This window comes from Sphaerodactylus townsendi, linkage group LG05 (genome assembly GCF_021028975.2).
Source record: "Sphaerodactylus townsendi isolate TG3544 linkage group LG05, MPM_Stown_v2.3, whole genome shotgun sequence".
Classification (NCBI taxonomy): Eukaryota; Metazoa; Chordata; class Lepidosauria; order Squamata; family Sphaerodactylidae; genus Sphaerodactylus; species Sphaerodactylus townsendi.
In genome coordinates, this window is record NC_059429.1 from 65,924,629 (window position 1) to 65,939,164 (window position 14,536).

The 14,536-nt window shown below is 41.1% G+C and overlaps 1 protein-coding gene across 2 annotated transcripts; it reads right to left on the reverse strand.

Moving 5' to 3' along the window:
- Positions 1–4,140: 4,140 nt before the first annotated feature.
- Positions 4,141–14,486, reverse strand: LRRC42 (leucine rich repeat containing 42). 2 transcript variants are annotated; one of them, XM_048496372.1, is made up of 8 exons: positions 14,202–14,486; positions 12,909–13,383; positions 11,855–11,986; positions 8,921–9,039; positions 7,452–7,540; positions 7,177–7,287; positions 6,331–6,415; positions 4,141–5,064 (listed from the first exon to the last, which is right to left on the reverse strand). In XM_048496372.1, the coding sequence occupies exons 2-8, from the start codon at positions 13,370–13,372 to the stop codon at positions 4,820–4,822; spliced, it is 1,245 nt and encodes a 414-aa protein (XP_048352329.1). In that variant the 5' UTR covers positions 13,373–13,383; positions 14,202–14,486; the 3' UTR covers positions 4,141–4,819. The 2 variants fall into 2 exon arrangements, with proteins under 2 accessions (XP_048352329.1, XP_048352330.1); XM_048496373.1 differs by lacking the exon at positions 11,855–11,986.
- Positions 14,487–14,536: the final 50 nt, after the last annotated feature.

The following is a 14,536-nucleotide window of genomic DNA, read 5'->3' on the forward strand; positions in this document are numbered from 1 at the left end:
AAGATAATGCTGCAAACATAACAAAGCAAAAAAAAAATCCCATCACAATAAAGTTAAACCAACTTGTCTAGCAACACTGTGCAATGTAAAATAGCCAAAGCTGTACTTTTAATTTATAGACCTTTATGTATTGCTGGTACAGATCTCCATCCAATGTCTTGCAAATATTACAAATGCATTTTTTTTGCATATCTGTAGAATAGGGGGAAATGAGTCAAAATAGGGTGAATGTAAGTGTGATGAAGAAATAATTTACCTTTTAATGTGACTTTGTTCATAAGTCGCTTCTGAGATTCTGTTGTTTATAATGGCAGAGGAATGGCTAAATGGCGTTTGTAAGATTATTGCTCCCAGGAGAAAGATGATTATAGTAGAATTACCTGTCATCAATGATCTTGCTAACAGGAGAAAAGATCACGTCTGTGCTTTAACTCCTGTATCTTACAGTAAACTGACAAATTCTGTATGCATAATGAAAGCAACAAAACTGGATCCCTCTCCAAACACGATCAAGGCAGAAAAGACATTGCCATTATGGTGCATGGCCCTGTAACACCTTGATTAGATTCCTGCAATGCACTCTATATGGGGCTGCCTGCCCTTGAAGACTGTTTAGAAGCTAGTGTTTGTACAGACTGCTGCAGCCAGTGTTGACTGGAGTGGGTTGTAGGGAACATATCACTCCAGAGAAAGAAGGATTTCTAGACACTGGTAATATTGAAAAATTAATAGACAGTTGGAAAAATATAAAGATTGAGAAATATATGGAGTTAGAAAGAAAAGTGATATTAAAATGGTATGGAACACCAAAACAACTAGCATACATGATAAAAGGACTTCGTTCTAAATGCTGGCACTGCGGAGACCAAGAGGCATATTATAGCCATATGTGGATAGAATGTGCAGAAGTAAAAAAATTTTGGACAATTGTATTGTTATATATTGAGAAACTGGTGAAGACAAATATTGATTTAAATAATGACTTCATGTTCATGGGTGTAATGGAAGACAGAAGGGTGGATAAACAATATAGTTACATGTATAAAATAATTATTAAAGCAGCACATGCAACAATAGCCTTGGGCTGGAAAGAAAAGAAAAAATGGACACTTCAGAAATGGTTAGAATATATTCTGGGAACAAGTGACATGTAACAACTCAGGGCACGGCCCAAGTCTGAGGCGATCGTTTGTCCCAAACTTCCAAGCCACCCTTATGTCACCAATGTTAGCAAAAGCACAAACAGGGGCAAAGGAGAAGGAGAGAAAAAGAAATTCCCCTTTCCCTGACACCTATTTCAAAGTGCCAAGCCTCAGGGAGATATTCCCTCAGGTAATTGGTTCCTCTCTAGCTGGAGGGATCTCCCTTAATAAAAACAAAAATATTCAATGTTCGCTGCCACCAAAAATATAATCTGTTCTGTAGCCCATAAGCTGATAAATGGACACCACTCTTTCTAGGAACACACACAGACAAAATACACTGGAACGGTTGTAACTTGAACAAAACTTGAAAAGTTTATTACTGGCTTAAATGTAGGCTTCTCAGGTAACTTGAGAGGATTTTAAAGCTTATTGGTTTCAAAAACTTATTGGTTTCAAGAGCTTAATGGTTTCAGAGATGTTGTTTGCACTTCAGTTTCAAACGTTCATAGACACACGCAGGTGTCACTTAGGAAAAGATTTTACTTCAGAAAAAGATTTTACTTTAGAGTATCACACTCCCTCTTCTGTCAGACACTAGTCTTTCTGTACCTAACCACACTAAACCAACACACCCAGTCTACGCCCTGTGGGATTCTGGCACACAAGCCTCCCTCTCCCACCATCCAAACTGGCCACACTGCCACTGGACGGGGCCTCCTAAGACTGGTGTTGTACTGTGTAGGACAGACTTTAGCCTGGACAGAGGTTTTCTGTTAAACACCTGAGTGGCTGGTCACTCCACCAAACTCAGGGCTTCCTGATGTCTCTGATAAGCTTCCTCAGCTTACAGAGTACACTGTACAACAGCAGTGACAGATCTCTGCTTGATCTGCTCATTCTGCCAAAACGTCCCCTAAGGCACAAAAAGCCAAAAAAGAACCAAAAGAACCCTCAGCACTCTGGGGGCGATTCCGCACACAAGTAAAATAGGTTTTACCCAGTTCCCTGAGAAGGGTACTAACCTAGGTCGAAGCCATTGTTGTTCCCCACTGCAATTAGCTTGATCCCAGCTTGGAGGATGGAATCATCCTGTGCCTCTTCGCCGCTCCGTTCTGATTGGCTACTGTTCTACGGCCATGTTCCGTCTATCCCCATACACGTTATTAAAAAACTGCCACAGGAACGGAGGGACGAAGGTGGTGTTTTTTTATTGGCCAGCTGTATGCATGCCTGAAACACTCAGCTGTGATTGGCTGAATGGGGGACTCCTGGCACCAGAGATTCCACACTTTACTGGAATCGAGCTGAGTTCGAGTGTGGTTCCCTGAAAAAGTAGTAGTTCCCAACTGGAGTCGGAAATTTGACCATTGCACGGGGTGAAGCTGGTACAAAACCACGTCGATCCCAGTGGTTGTGCAGAGCACTTAGGTCGAACGCAGCTCGAACTTAGGTCGATAACGCAAGTGCGGAATCAACCTGGCTGACTCTTTTTATATTCTTGCCATTTCCCTCTAGCCAATCAGGGCTGGCTAGGGCTTAACCCCTTCAGGGCAGACTCTCACCCTGGAAACTGAATGCCTTATAAGGGCATTCGTCACATGACACTTGATATTTTCGATATATTATCCAAAAATAAGACATGGCAAGATAAACGGAATGAAATTTTGAAGATATGGATAATATACGTGGACTGGATGAAAGAAGCTCGAGTCGATGAAGAAATATGGGAGAAGAGGCTACAGAGAATGAACTTACTGCTGTTTGTGTGACAAAACTATGAAGAAGTAATGGGGGGAGGGAGAAAAGGGGGGGAAAGTATAGTTTGAAAATGTATGAAGAAGGAAAATACTATAAACTGTAAAATTCAAATGATACAATAATTTTTTTTTAAAAGGAACATATCACTCCAGTCTTGTGCCATCTGCACTAGCTTCCAATTTGCTTCCAGGCTCAATTCAGGGTGCTGGTATTGACCTTTACAACCTTTTATAATCTGAGACAAACATGCCTTAGACAGCCTTCTCCCATACAAACCTACCTGCTCACTCCAGTCATCCTAGGAGGCCCTACTTTGGTTGCCCCACCATCAGAGGCCCTGTTTTGGTTGCCCCACTATCTGAGGCTAGATGGAGGCAACCCAAGAAAGGGCCTTCTCCATCATGGCAGCAAAACTTTGGAACTCCCTCCCTAGAGCCATTCATCTGCCTCCCTCTTTCAGCCTCATTCGCTAGCATTGACAACTTGTTTTGTCTGGCAAACCTCCAATTATGGTTACGGCCCCTTCTTCTAGCATTGCTTGTATTTTTAAGTTAATTTTAACTGTGTTTTTATTGTTTAAATGTTTTAATGTTTCAAGCAGCCAAAAGTGTCAGTAAAATAATATCCAATTGATTTGCTTATGTATGCCTAATAAAGGTTCTGGAATGGAATGGAGTATGTATTGTCAAAGGCTTTCACGGCCGGAATCACTTGGGTGCTGTGTGGTTTCCAGGCTGTATGGCCGTGTTTTAGCAGCATTCTCTCCTGACGTTTCGCCTGCATCTGTGGCTGGCATCTTCAGAGGAAACCACACAGCACCCAAATGGAGTATGCATATCATTAAAAGTGAGAGAGACCATATTTAGCAGTAAATGTTCATTCCTTAAGTCATATTTTTATTTTGATAAATTCCTTTCTTTTGTTGTGGCCTGATAACTTGAAGTGTGCATCATTTTTTCATTATTTTTTTGATTCAGATTTATTGAATCCAAGTTTTTTCAGAAAAGCTGAAAAAAGTTTCCTGCTCTGTCCAGATTGCCATTTTTTCAGCTTGGCATATCCAAATACACACCTCTATGGTTCACTCCTCATTTATAGGAGATACACGTAACGCTCTATGGAAGGTGAGATTGTTTCTCTGGGTGAGTGTCTCTCTCTACTTATGTTCTCATGAAACACATTCACAAGTTCTCTTCACTAAGCTTATACCACAGGAATGGATGAAGATAGTCTGTGCTAACATAAATCCAGTTTAGTTTATTTAGTTACATCTGAATGTGGTTTACAGACAATGCATGGCATTACAGGTACTACCATAAAGGGTTTATAAATGCTCCTATCTACAGGAACACATTAGAAATACACATCAGTGTAGCATCCCAGTTCCAATTTTTAATTGCTGCTATCTTGGAAATGTTAACACAAACCGGGAAAACCATGCTAAGCGACAGTCCTTTTCAATTACTATGGCTTCATTTGGCAAGTTAAGACCACTAACTGAGAAAAGCACCAAATGATTGCTTGAATCTCTGAAAATATCCCTAAGTGTTCAGTCACAGGCATCACACTGTCATATTTAACATCTCAAAAACCATGTTTCACAACAGAGGACCTTCATCATTTCAACTGTAAGACAGTGATGTACAGTGGTGTGGAGCAGCCCTTTGAAATGAGAGTATTCCAGGAGTCTTCTGAACTGTTTGACATATTTCATATTAGTCAAAAGGCGAATGTTTATTAAAAAAGTGAAGGCTCATTTCAGAAGTCAAATGAGCTCATCGCTTTTCTGAGAATCTTGTTCTTTCACACCAAAGGTAGAAATAGTTTGTCATATTAGTAGGATGGATATTTCAACACTATATTTTATTTTTAATGGTCCAGATTTTTGTATGGAGCTTGAAATTTTGCCATCAGAATCAATACATATTTAGTAAGTCCCAGTCTTCCCTCAAGAGGCCCAGATGTCTTGTGGTTAAGCTCTGTTCTTTCAGTTCAGCTGAAGGAGTCCTTTCACATTGTAATTCTTCAGTCTTTTTTTTAAGTAATGGCAAACTGCACATCTGTACTGTTTCTTTGTAAAACTGTAAGTTTCCACAAGTCTTTCTATGCTCCTCTCCTAGAGGGGACTCAAAAGGTTCTTCAGTCCTGGGTCTTTTTCCATCTGCAAAAAGATGCCATAAATTACCAAGAATTACTAAAACTTAGCAATACATTTGCAGCCCTATTGTGGCCTAAATAGAGCTAAGGGCTCCAGGTTTCAGACCAAGACCTAATGAAGCTTTTTCAGAGCCCTGGGGTAGTCAAATGCATGAATAGTTGCTGCTTCCTTTCAGTTTTCCAGATTTCTGTCAAGGACACAGGACACAAGCCTAAGCAGGTGTACTCAGAAGTATGTATTCTTACAGCCTAATTCAGAGGCTGCTGCCATGGCTGGGGAGGGTAGCAGTCCAATCCAGAGCACTTCCAGGTGGCACAGGAAGGCAGAAAAAACCCGGAGAATCCCCAGCTGCCTGAATAGCCCCAATTGGTAAAATGTAAATCAGAGGCCTATGCTGAGGGTGTTCCTGGCTCAAAAGCCCAGTGGAAGCTGACTAAGGTCAACTCCAGAAGAAAAAGAAGAGTTTGGATTTATACCCTGCCTTTCCCTCCTGTAAGGAGACTCGGGGCAGCTTACAAACTCCTTTCCCTCCTCTCCACACAATAGACACCTTGTGAAGTAGGTGGGATTGAGAGAGCTCTGAACAAACTGTGACTAGCCCAAGGTCACCCAGCAGGAATGTAGGAGTGGGGAAACAAATCTAGTCCACCAGACAAGAGTCCGCCACTCATGTGGAAGAGCGCGGAATCAAACCCAGTTCTCCAGATCAGAGTCCATCTGCTCCTAATCACTACACCATGCTCCACACCCAGGAATGCCCCTAGCGCACCCTCAGCCATATACAGTTATGCCAGTGTGACTCTGAGGGAGGCAGCCACTTCTGAGTCAAGCACTGTAGAGCTATGCAGTGCCCATCCACTGCCCTGTTTGCCCGCCCTGCAGTATAGGTGCTACATACACCAGTGGTGTGGGCAGTTGCTTTGGTGTGAGCTTGAAATGTTTCTCAATTGTATTTTGGCCCTCCCCCTCTGGATTGGGGTGCATGGGATTGTTAACTGCAAGCTGGCTATTCAACTTTGGGATTTGCTGGGGGTGAGAGGGAATATAAAAGAATTTGAACAGAGCCTAAACAGATTCTTTGGAGTATAGTTTTAGCAGTTTGTGTTCTGTTACTCCACTCAGCATAGTCTGAAGCCTTTCTTGAACTGAAGTGGATCTTCCACTGAACTGGTGGGCCAATGAACAATAGGTATTCCAATGTCAGAAACCAATAAAAATGGTCTTGGCACACAAACAGATACACGTATACATATATACATCCTTGCATACAGAAACGCTGAGCTGCTTTTCTGGATTTCAAACTTCTTTGTGGCATAATTGCTTCAAGGATGATGTGCTCCCATTGTAGAAGTGTCTGAAAAGAGTTCAATAGTCAGTCATCAATAAGCTAATAAAAAAGCAAAGGACAGTATTCTCTGTTAGATAGCCAATGTGGAAGGACATATTAGGAGCGGCAGTCCCACAGATACAAAGGCCCCAGACAGTTTAGGGCTTTGAAGGTTAGTTCCAAAACCTTGAACCTAATTCGGTGCCCCATCTACAGCCAGTGAAGCTGGCAGAGTACTGGCTGGATATGTGTCTGCCATGGGTTCTGCACCAGTTGGAAGTTGGCTATCACCTCTGTCTCTCCCGCACCCAGCCAAAGGACCTACATCTTTGATGGATTAACATCAGCTGACCCAGCTGTAACCACTTTACTACAGCCTCCAAACAACTGGCCAAAGAATCATGAGGGGTATCAGGCTGGCTATCTATCAACAGATATAGCTGAGTGTCATCAGTGTACTGGTGATAACCCAGTCCAAACCTCTGGACCAGCTTGGCAAGAAGGTGCACATAGACACTAAATAACATCAGAAAGAGGGTTGCCCCTTGTGGGACCCCACACACCAGTGAATGGCATGCTGAGCTTCTCTTCCTGATAGTTACCCTCTGTTCCCACCCTGGAGAAAGGAGCATGGCCACTGACAAGTTGTCCCACGTATCCTCTTGAATTTCTAATACATTTATAAAATCTCCTTAGAAGCAAACGTATCACATGGAAAAAACACACCTCATGGAAAAATGCCATGAGAAGGCAAGAAATTGATTTTAATGGAGTAAATTGCTACATACCTGTTCTGCCCATCCCTCTGTTTTGCAACTATGATCAAATTCTTTCAAAGGCACTTCTGAATAAACTAGATCTATTTGAGCCTGGATCCTCTGAATTGCTACCTTCCTGTCCTAGAGAAACAGAACATTCAAAACAGAAATGAGCAAGTAGAGTCTGACCATATAGGGAAAAATTGGAATTTCTTTTCTTTTTCCTTGAGATTCCAATAAATAAGAAATGTGTTCCCTTCCCCAAAAGTTATATTACATGTCTGGTAGAATAAACTTTTTTTCACCTTGATGCCAGTTCCAGAAAGATCCAAATAATTTAGCTTTTTGAAGGAAAGAAGGAAACTAACTCCTTTATTTGTAATTCCTGGATTATCTGTATAAAGTCAAGAACATTACATTTAAAATTAAAATGTAACAGAAAAGACAATAAGAGCACAGGTTAACAAAAATAATGGATGAGATGTGCCCTATCATGCTGGGGAGGAAGCTGTCCATAGGATTGGAATCAGAAACAAAGCTGTTGTAGGAGAAGTTGGTGATCCTTCCCTGTTTCCTCTTCTCCCAGCACTGTGCTGTTTATGTAAAAATATTGAGGGCCAAGGAAACCTCCTGAACAAAATGTACAACAAGTATCAGGGGCTGCAGCGTAGAGTGGGAGAGTTTCCTCTGACCAAGCCAAAGAGTCATTTTCTTCTATTTATTCAATGGGGGAAAAATGACTCTTTGAATTTTTAAAATGTTATCTGCTTGGATATTTTATGTAGTAGCTTTGAATTAGGACTATTTGGTTCAAATACTGATTGCACAGTATCAGGGGAATATATGTATGTCCAACCACATTAAAAATATGGTAGATGAAGACCCATACTATAATGTAAATTATAGTAAGATAAACTGATATCTTTACAGCTCGGTCTTACCCATTAACTTAAAAGTAACTTCTGCTTCATTCAAAAGCGCATATTGAAATATGCCCAGGATTGCAGCTTCTGTTGCACAATACATACCACATTTGACTGACCTCTTAGCTTCAACAGACAACATGGGATTTCAGTCAAATACATTAAATTGCCAGGTTTCCCCCTCTTTTTCTAATAGTAAGAAGACAACCCTATCAAATTTTGATTCATTATCTTTTCTAACAGAGGCGGAGCTACAAGGGGGCCGGGGGGTGCGTGTTGCACCAGGCATGCGCCTGGGGGGCAGCAAAAATTTCAGGGTTTTTTTGTATTTTTAAGTGTTTTTCAGTTTTTGGCCTGCAGGAGGCTCAGTTTTTAGGCTAGCAGCACCATAATTTCAGGGAATTTTCGGGAGGCTCTCCTGATGATACCACCCAAGTTAGGTGAGGTTTGGTTCAGGGGGTCCAAAGTTATGGACTTCCAAAGGGGGTGCCCCCATCCCCCATTGTTTCCAATGGGAGCTAATAGCAGATGGGGGCTAAACCTTTGAGAGTCCATAACTTTGGACCCCCTGAAGCAAACTTCACCAAACCTGGCTAGTATAATCAGGATAGTCTCCTAAAGATACTCTGAAATTTTGATGCTGCTAGCCTAAAAACTGCGCCCCCTGCAGGCTGGAAACTAAAAAACACTAAAAAATACAAAAAAAATACAAAAAAAATACAAACGAACTGGGGGGGCAACAAAACCCAGATGTTGCACCAGGCTCCATTTTCCCTAGCTACGCCTCTGTTTTCTAACATTGTCTAGGAACAATGTTGGATTGGGAGTTATATACATACATTCATACTTACAAGACAAATCTAATATTGAAAGATTTTCAAGCCCCTTTCTCATCACTCGGACAGGTGCTGTCATTTTGCGAAGACCAGAATCTGATAAGCAATTATCTTTCAGAAGAAGCCGAATTAGACTAGGATAAATGCAAAAGTCAGTTTTCAAAATAACCCAGGTCTTTGTCTAAATTGTGAGTCAATAATCAAATAATTTAATGTCCCATTTTCCAGTTCTGAAAGCAGTCTGGTAATATATAAGGGAACTCAAATATGCCAGATCTAAGAATGATTAAATGAGAGTAAGGTAGAAATTAATATCTATAAAATATACAGCAGCACTGTAAAATTCAACTGCCTGAAAGTGGAATAACTTTTATTACCAACCCCAATGTGTATGATAAAAGCATCATAACAATTCAGAATTATACAACCATAATATCATAAAACAGCCAGAATACCAGGTAAAAATACACAACTGGCACACAGTCAGTGCATATTTATGATCCTAATAAACCCCTTACCAATAAGCAAAAGTAGTAATGTATTGTCGAAGGCTTTCACGGCCGGAATCACTTGGGTGCTGTGTGGTTTCCGGGCTGTATGGCCGTGTTCTAGCAGCACTCTCTCCTGACATTTCGCCTGCGTCTGTGGCTGGCATCTTCAGAGGATCTGATGTTGGGAAAGCAAGTGGAGTATATATCTGTTGGAGTGTCCAGGGTGGGTGGGGAAACCTTGTCTGTGAGTAACAAAGGCAGCAACCAGGTCAATAGTTGAGGGCATCTGAATAGAAGTATGAGTAACAATGAAGACTATAGCCTGGGAGTAACCCTGTAGATAGCAAGGTCACTGGTGGGAGCATCTGAATAGAAGTATCCTGGCCTTTGTTTCTTTTGTCTATGGTCATCCTGTGTTTGTGTGGAGCTGGTTTGACACAGTCTTGACCCTAGTATTTTTCAACACTGGCAGCCAAGTTCTGTTCATTTTCATAGTTTCTTCCTTCCTGTTAAAATTGTCCATGTGCTTATGGATTTCAATTGCTTCTCTGTGTAGTCTGACGTAGTGGCTTTCAGAGTGGTCCAGAAATTCTGTTTTCTAAAATAATATTCTATGTCCAGGTTGGTTTATCATGTGTTCTGCTATTGCTGATTTTTTCTGGCTGAAATAGTCTGCAGTGCCTTTTGTGTTCTTTTGATAATGCGTGTCTGGCGCATGCTTTGGTGGTTCCTATGTAGACTTGTCCACAGCTGCATGGTATGCGATAGACTCCTGCAGTAGCTAAAGGATCCCTCTTATCCTTTGCTGAACGTAGCATCTGTTGAATTTTCTTAGTGGGTCTGTAGATTGTTTGTAGGTTGTGCTTCTTCATCAGTTTTCCTATGCGATCAGTGGTTCCCTTGATGTATGGTAAGAACACCTTCCCTCTAGATGGCTCTTTATCTTTGTTCATGTGGCTTGTTCTTGGTCTTGCAGCCCTTCTGATTTCTGTATTAGAGTAACCATTAGCCTGTAGAGCCCTGTTTAGGTGATTCAATTCATCTTGTAGGAGGTGAGGTTCACAGATTCTGTTTGTGCGATGTACCAAAGTTTTTATGGTGCTCCTTTTTTGCCCTGGATGGTGATTGGAGTTTTTGTGTAGATATCTGTCTGTGTGAGTAGGTTTTCTGTATACTGTGTGTCCCAATTGCTGGTGTCCCAATTTGCGGATGACTAAAACATCTAAAAATGGCAGTTTTCCTTCATTTTCTTTCTCCATAGTAAATTGGATGTTTGGGTGGATCTTGTTGATATGGTCCAGAAGCCCTGAAAACAGCACCAAAAAAGCCCACCATATGGTTCCGTTATGTGGATGACACATTCACCATTTGGAGCCACGGAGAAGAAGAACTAAACAAGTTCCTGAAGATGCCAGCCACAGACGCAGGCGAAACGTCAGGAGAGAATGCTGCTAGAACACGGCCATACAGCCCGGAAACCACACAGCACCCAAAAGTAGTAATGTTTCATTTGTTGAAAATCATATTAGCATAAAGTAAAAAAGATGTTATTTGTATGTTGAACACCGGAATCTTATTTCTGCACTTGTATTAACTGCTGATCCTAAGCAGAGGCCCAACTATTTTATTAGACAAAAATCATTGTCTCCAATCAGGGAAAAAGGTGGGAAATGTAGAAAACATAAACTTTTATTTCTTAAAAACACACCTACAATATCTTCAGAAGTAAAATCACTTCATTAAACCAGTCTACTTCTTACCCTTCTTCTTGCAGAGTGCCCGTTGGTTATGTTTTTAAGACATATTAACAAACAGAGAACTTACAACAACTATTACTGTCTTTCACATCAGCATGGACACATTCAGTGAATTTAGGAGAGGAGTTGGATCAGTCTTTCTTTTTAAACACTGGAGTTACTTAGAAGCAGCAAGGGATCTTCTTGCTGCTTCTGATATGGTTGCCACAGATCTGGAAAAAAGTGTCCTGTTCCTTTAATATGAACACGATAGGTCAAAATGGGTAGACAAAGCTTTCCATTGTGTGGAAGTTAATAAGATCACCTGGTAAATAAAGCCCCATTAAACCTGTTAAAGAGACAGGACATTTTTTCACCAGGAGGTTGGCAATCCTAGCTTCTGAATGTCTCCGAAGTCAAGAACAAAGTGAAATATTGGCTTACCTATGTGCCCTTATGAAAGGGTGATTAAAACAAATATGACCATTGGGTTACAGCAGCAAACATTTGTATAGGGCAAGCCGCTTGGTATCAACTTGCATCGTTAATTCTCAGAGTAAGGATCAACCTGAAAAAGGAACTTTGTAAAGCCAACAAACAAGGGGGGGAATCATACTTGCTGTACTACAATAATACTTTCAAACTGTCCCAGTTCTTTGTAGTTGCCAGGAAACAAAGTAAACCAGTAGTGTGTTGATTTTTTTCCCTCTGTGGAATTGTACCTAGACAGTGTCTCCTTGGTAATATGTTCTAGCAGCTCATGGTCATCTCCAAGTTTACAATATGACAAATCCAAACATGTCAGATCCCGAAAAGATTTAATTTCTTCAAGCTTTTCAGAAATAACCAGATATCTATAAAAGAGTATAAAACCAGAAGTGAGATTCTATAATGTGTTCCTAAGACTATCATTCTAAGAAGTTTATGTTTTGAGGGCTACAACAGATGTGATATATATACCTTCAAGCTTTGGTTTCTGTGAGTAAAAGACATGGTGAGGGGATAGAGCCATTCCAGGGCTATTTTGGACTTTGAGGACAGATTCATGAGGTCCCAGTAGACCAGTAGTAACCACCAGGCAACTTGAAGGACTCACTGAGACCTGGCTACTTGCCACTGTTCAACAGGAGCCACCTCATGAAAGCTAGTGTTGTGTATAACAATATTACAGTGTTGTGGTTATAATTTCTGATACTAGACTCAAGTTAGAATCCCTACACTGCCATGGAGCTTGCTAGGTGACCTTGGACCAGTCACACAATCTCAGCCTATCCAACCTCACAGTGCTGTTGTAAGGAATAAATGGAGAACAGGAGTACTGTCAACAAAAGCAGGATTAGAAATGAAGTAAATAAATAATAGATACAGCTGAAGATTGGATGGGGGATAAAAGGTTGCTTGCTGGGTAGGAGAGACAGCAAAGAAAGGTGAGGATTTGAGGACTGCCAAGAGGAAATAGTGTGGGGAGGATGCATAGAGAAAGTGATGTGGCTCCCCAAATCCATCCAGGTTCCCAGCTATGCAACTGAGGCTTGGCCAGTGGCCAGCACTGCACAGATTGCCCAGAGTTTTCCCCGGGAGAGGGTGCCAGAGGTAAAAAAAGGAGGGAAAATTGAAAGCAGAAAAGAAGATAGGCTGCCTGATGCATGGGAAACAGTAAGGAAGTAGGAAAAGGGAAGAGGCTATATGGCCTTCACAGAAGGAAAAGAGGAATAGTAGGGACAGTGAAATTAAATGCCTTCCATAAGAATTCAAGGGTTTCCTGTTTGTACCTACCTATTTCTCAAACATAGTACCTGAAGAACTAAACTTCCATAAGCATCAATAAATTTTTGCAAAGCTCTGAATCCTGTTCTTGGCTCTGTAAATCTCTGTCTTGCATCAGCAGCATAGAAAAGCTTTTCTCCAATCTGCTCTGGAAAGCCTATCAATGAATCAACATGATGAATGTTGTCTGCAATGAAACTCAGGACTAGGCTGAAGAGAGACTTAGCAGAATAGCGGAGATTTCCCTCCTTTGTGTAAGTGAAGATGAAGTGATCTGTCCTGCCATTATCATTTTCCTTGTACATACAGAGCTCAACAGAGAATCTTTTGGAAAACAGTCTTGAAGGCTTTGGTTTTGTAACAGCGTTGTTTACTCCACCAGAAACTGGATTTAATTTATAGAGCTCCCCATTTTCCCGAATATATACAGACCCCACGTCTGGATTGTTTTCTGCATGGAGAAAGTCTGACATTTTCAAAGTTTCTGTAGGAGAAAAAACAATGCGAACCATTAAACAAATCAAATGGGCATATAATTTAGAAAATAGAAAATAGTTTGCAGCATTCAGTGCCCTGGCTTTACACTTCCTACAAAAAACATGCAAAAAGGTGACCCAAGACATCCTGTACACAGAGAGAAGTATTTGAGACAGCTGAACTTTCCTCTTGGAAATGCTCTTGAATCAACATTTTTTAAACAAAAAGATATAAAGCAGACTCCTAGAAAAAGCTTGGCCTTTTTATCTTTAATTTTGAAGTATAGCATTTGAAGTTGCATTCCCTGAAACAATTTAGAAAGTAGTGTCCTACTTAATATCCTGGTTGGAAGCAAAGACAAATGTCCACAATCCAATAGAGGAAAAAGCATTCAGACAGGGGGCTACACTACAGAGTAGGTCCCACTAGGCAGAGAGTCAGTGTGGAATTCAAATAACTTAACAACCGGTTCCGGTGGTGGGATCCAAATAATTTAACAACTGGCTGTTTACAAGCACCATTTTAACAACTGGTTCTGCAGAAGTGGTGAAAATCTGCTGAATACCACCTCTGCACAGAGTGCCATTATATACAGTCAATTTTTTAATGGGGAATCCTGATTTCTTAAATAAAAAGCTGTTTACGTATAGAAATCAAGACCTTTAAGGGACATGCCTCCCTGGTGCATTATTTACAGACCCTTTTAATGGGAGCGGGTCATTCAAAATATCACACATACCACTTTTGTCTACTGCTTCGTTTTATACAGTGTGTAATAAAAAAAATTGAGGTCTCCGACCTCAGCAAAAGCAACAAAACACCAACCTGTTAGACATAAAACAATGAAGCGGGGCTCTCGGCGGCACTTATCCTCAAGTCCTCCCAGTTAACACAGAACTTGCTCTTTGGGAGCCTCTTGAGACTCCGTGATCCCGCACGCACGTGGAGAGACACTCGGTCTAGTCTTCCGGTCAAAACCAAAAGCAGCTGTTGGCCTTGATTCTCTATGGACGCATCCCTGTATCCTTCTATGCTGAAGCCCTGCAAGGCTTCATAAAGGAAGTTTGATGGAAAGTGAGTTCCATTCGATACCGGAAGTGGTGATAAGGAGGGAGAACTTCAGCCTATTGTAACTCTATCGTCTCAAGCGCAAGTACGGC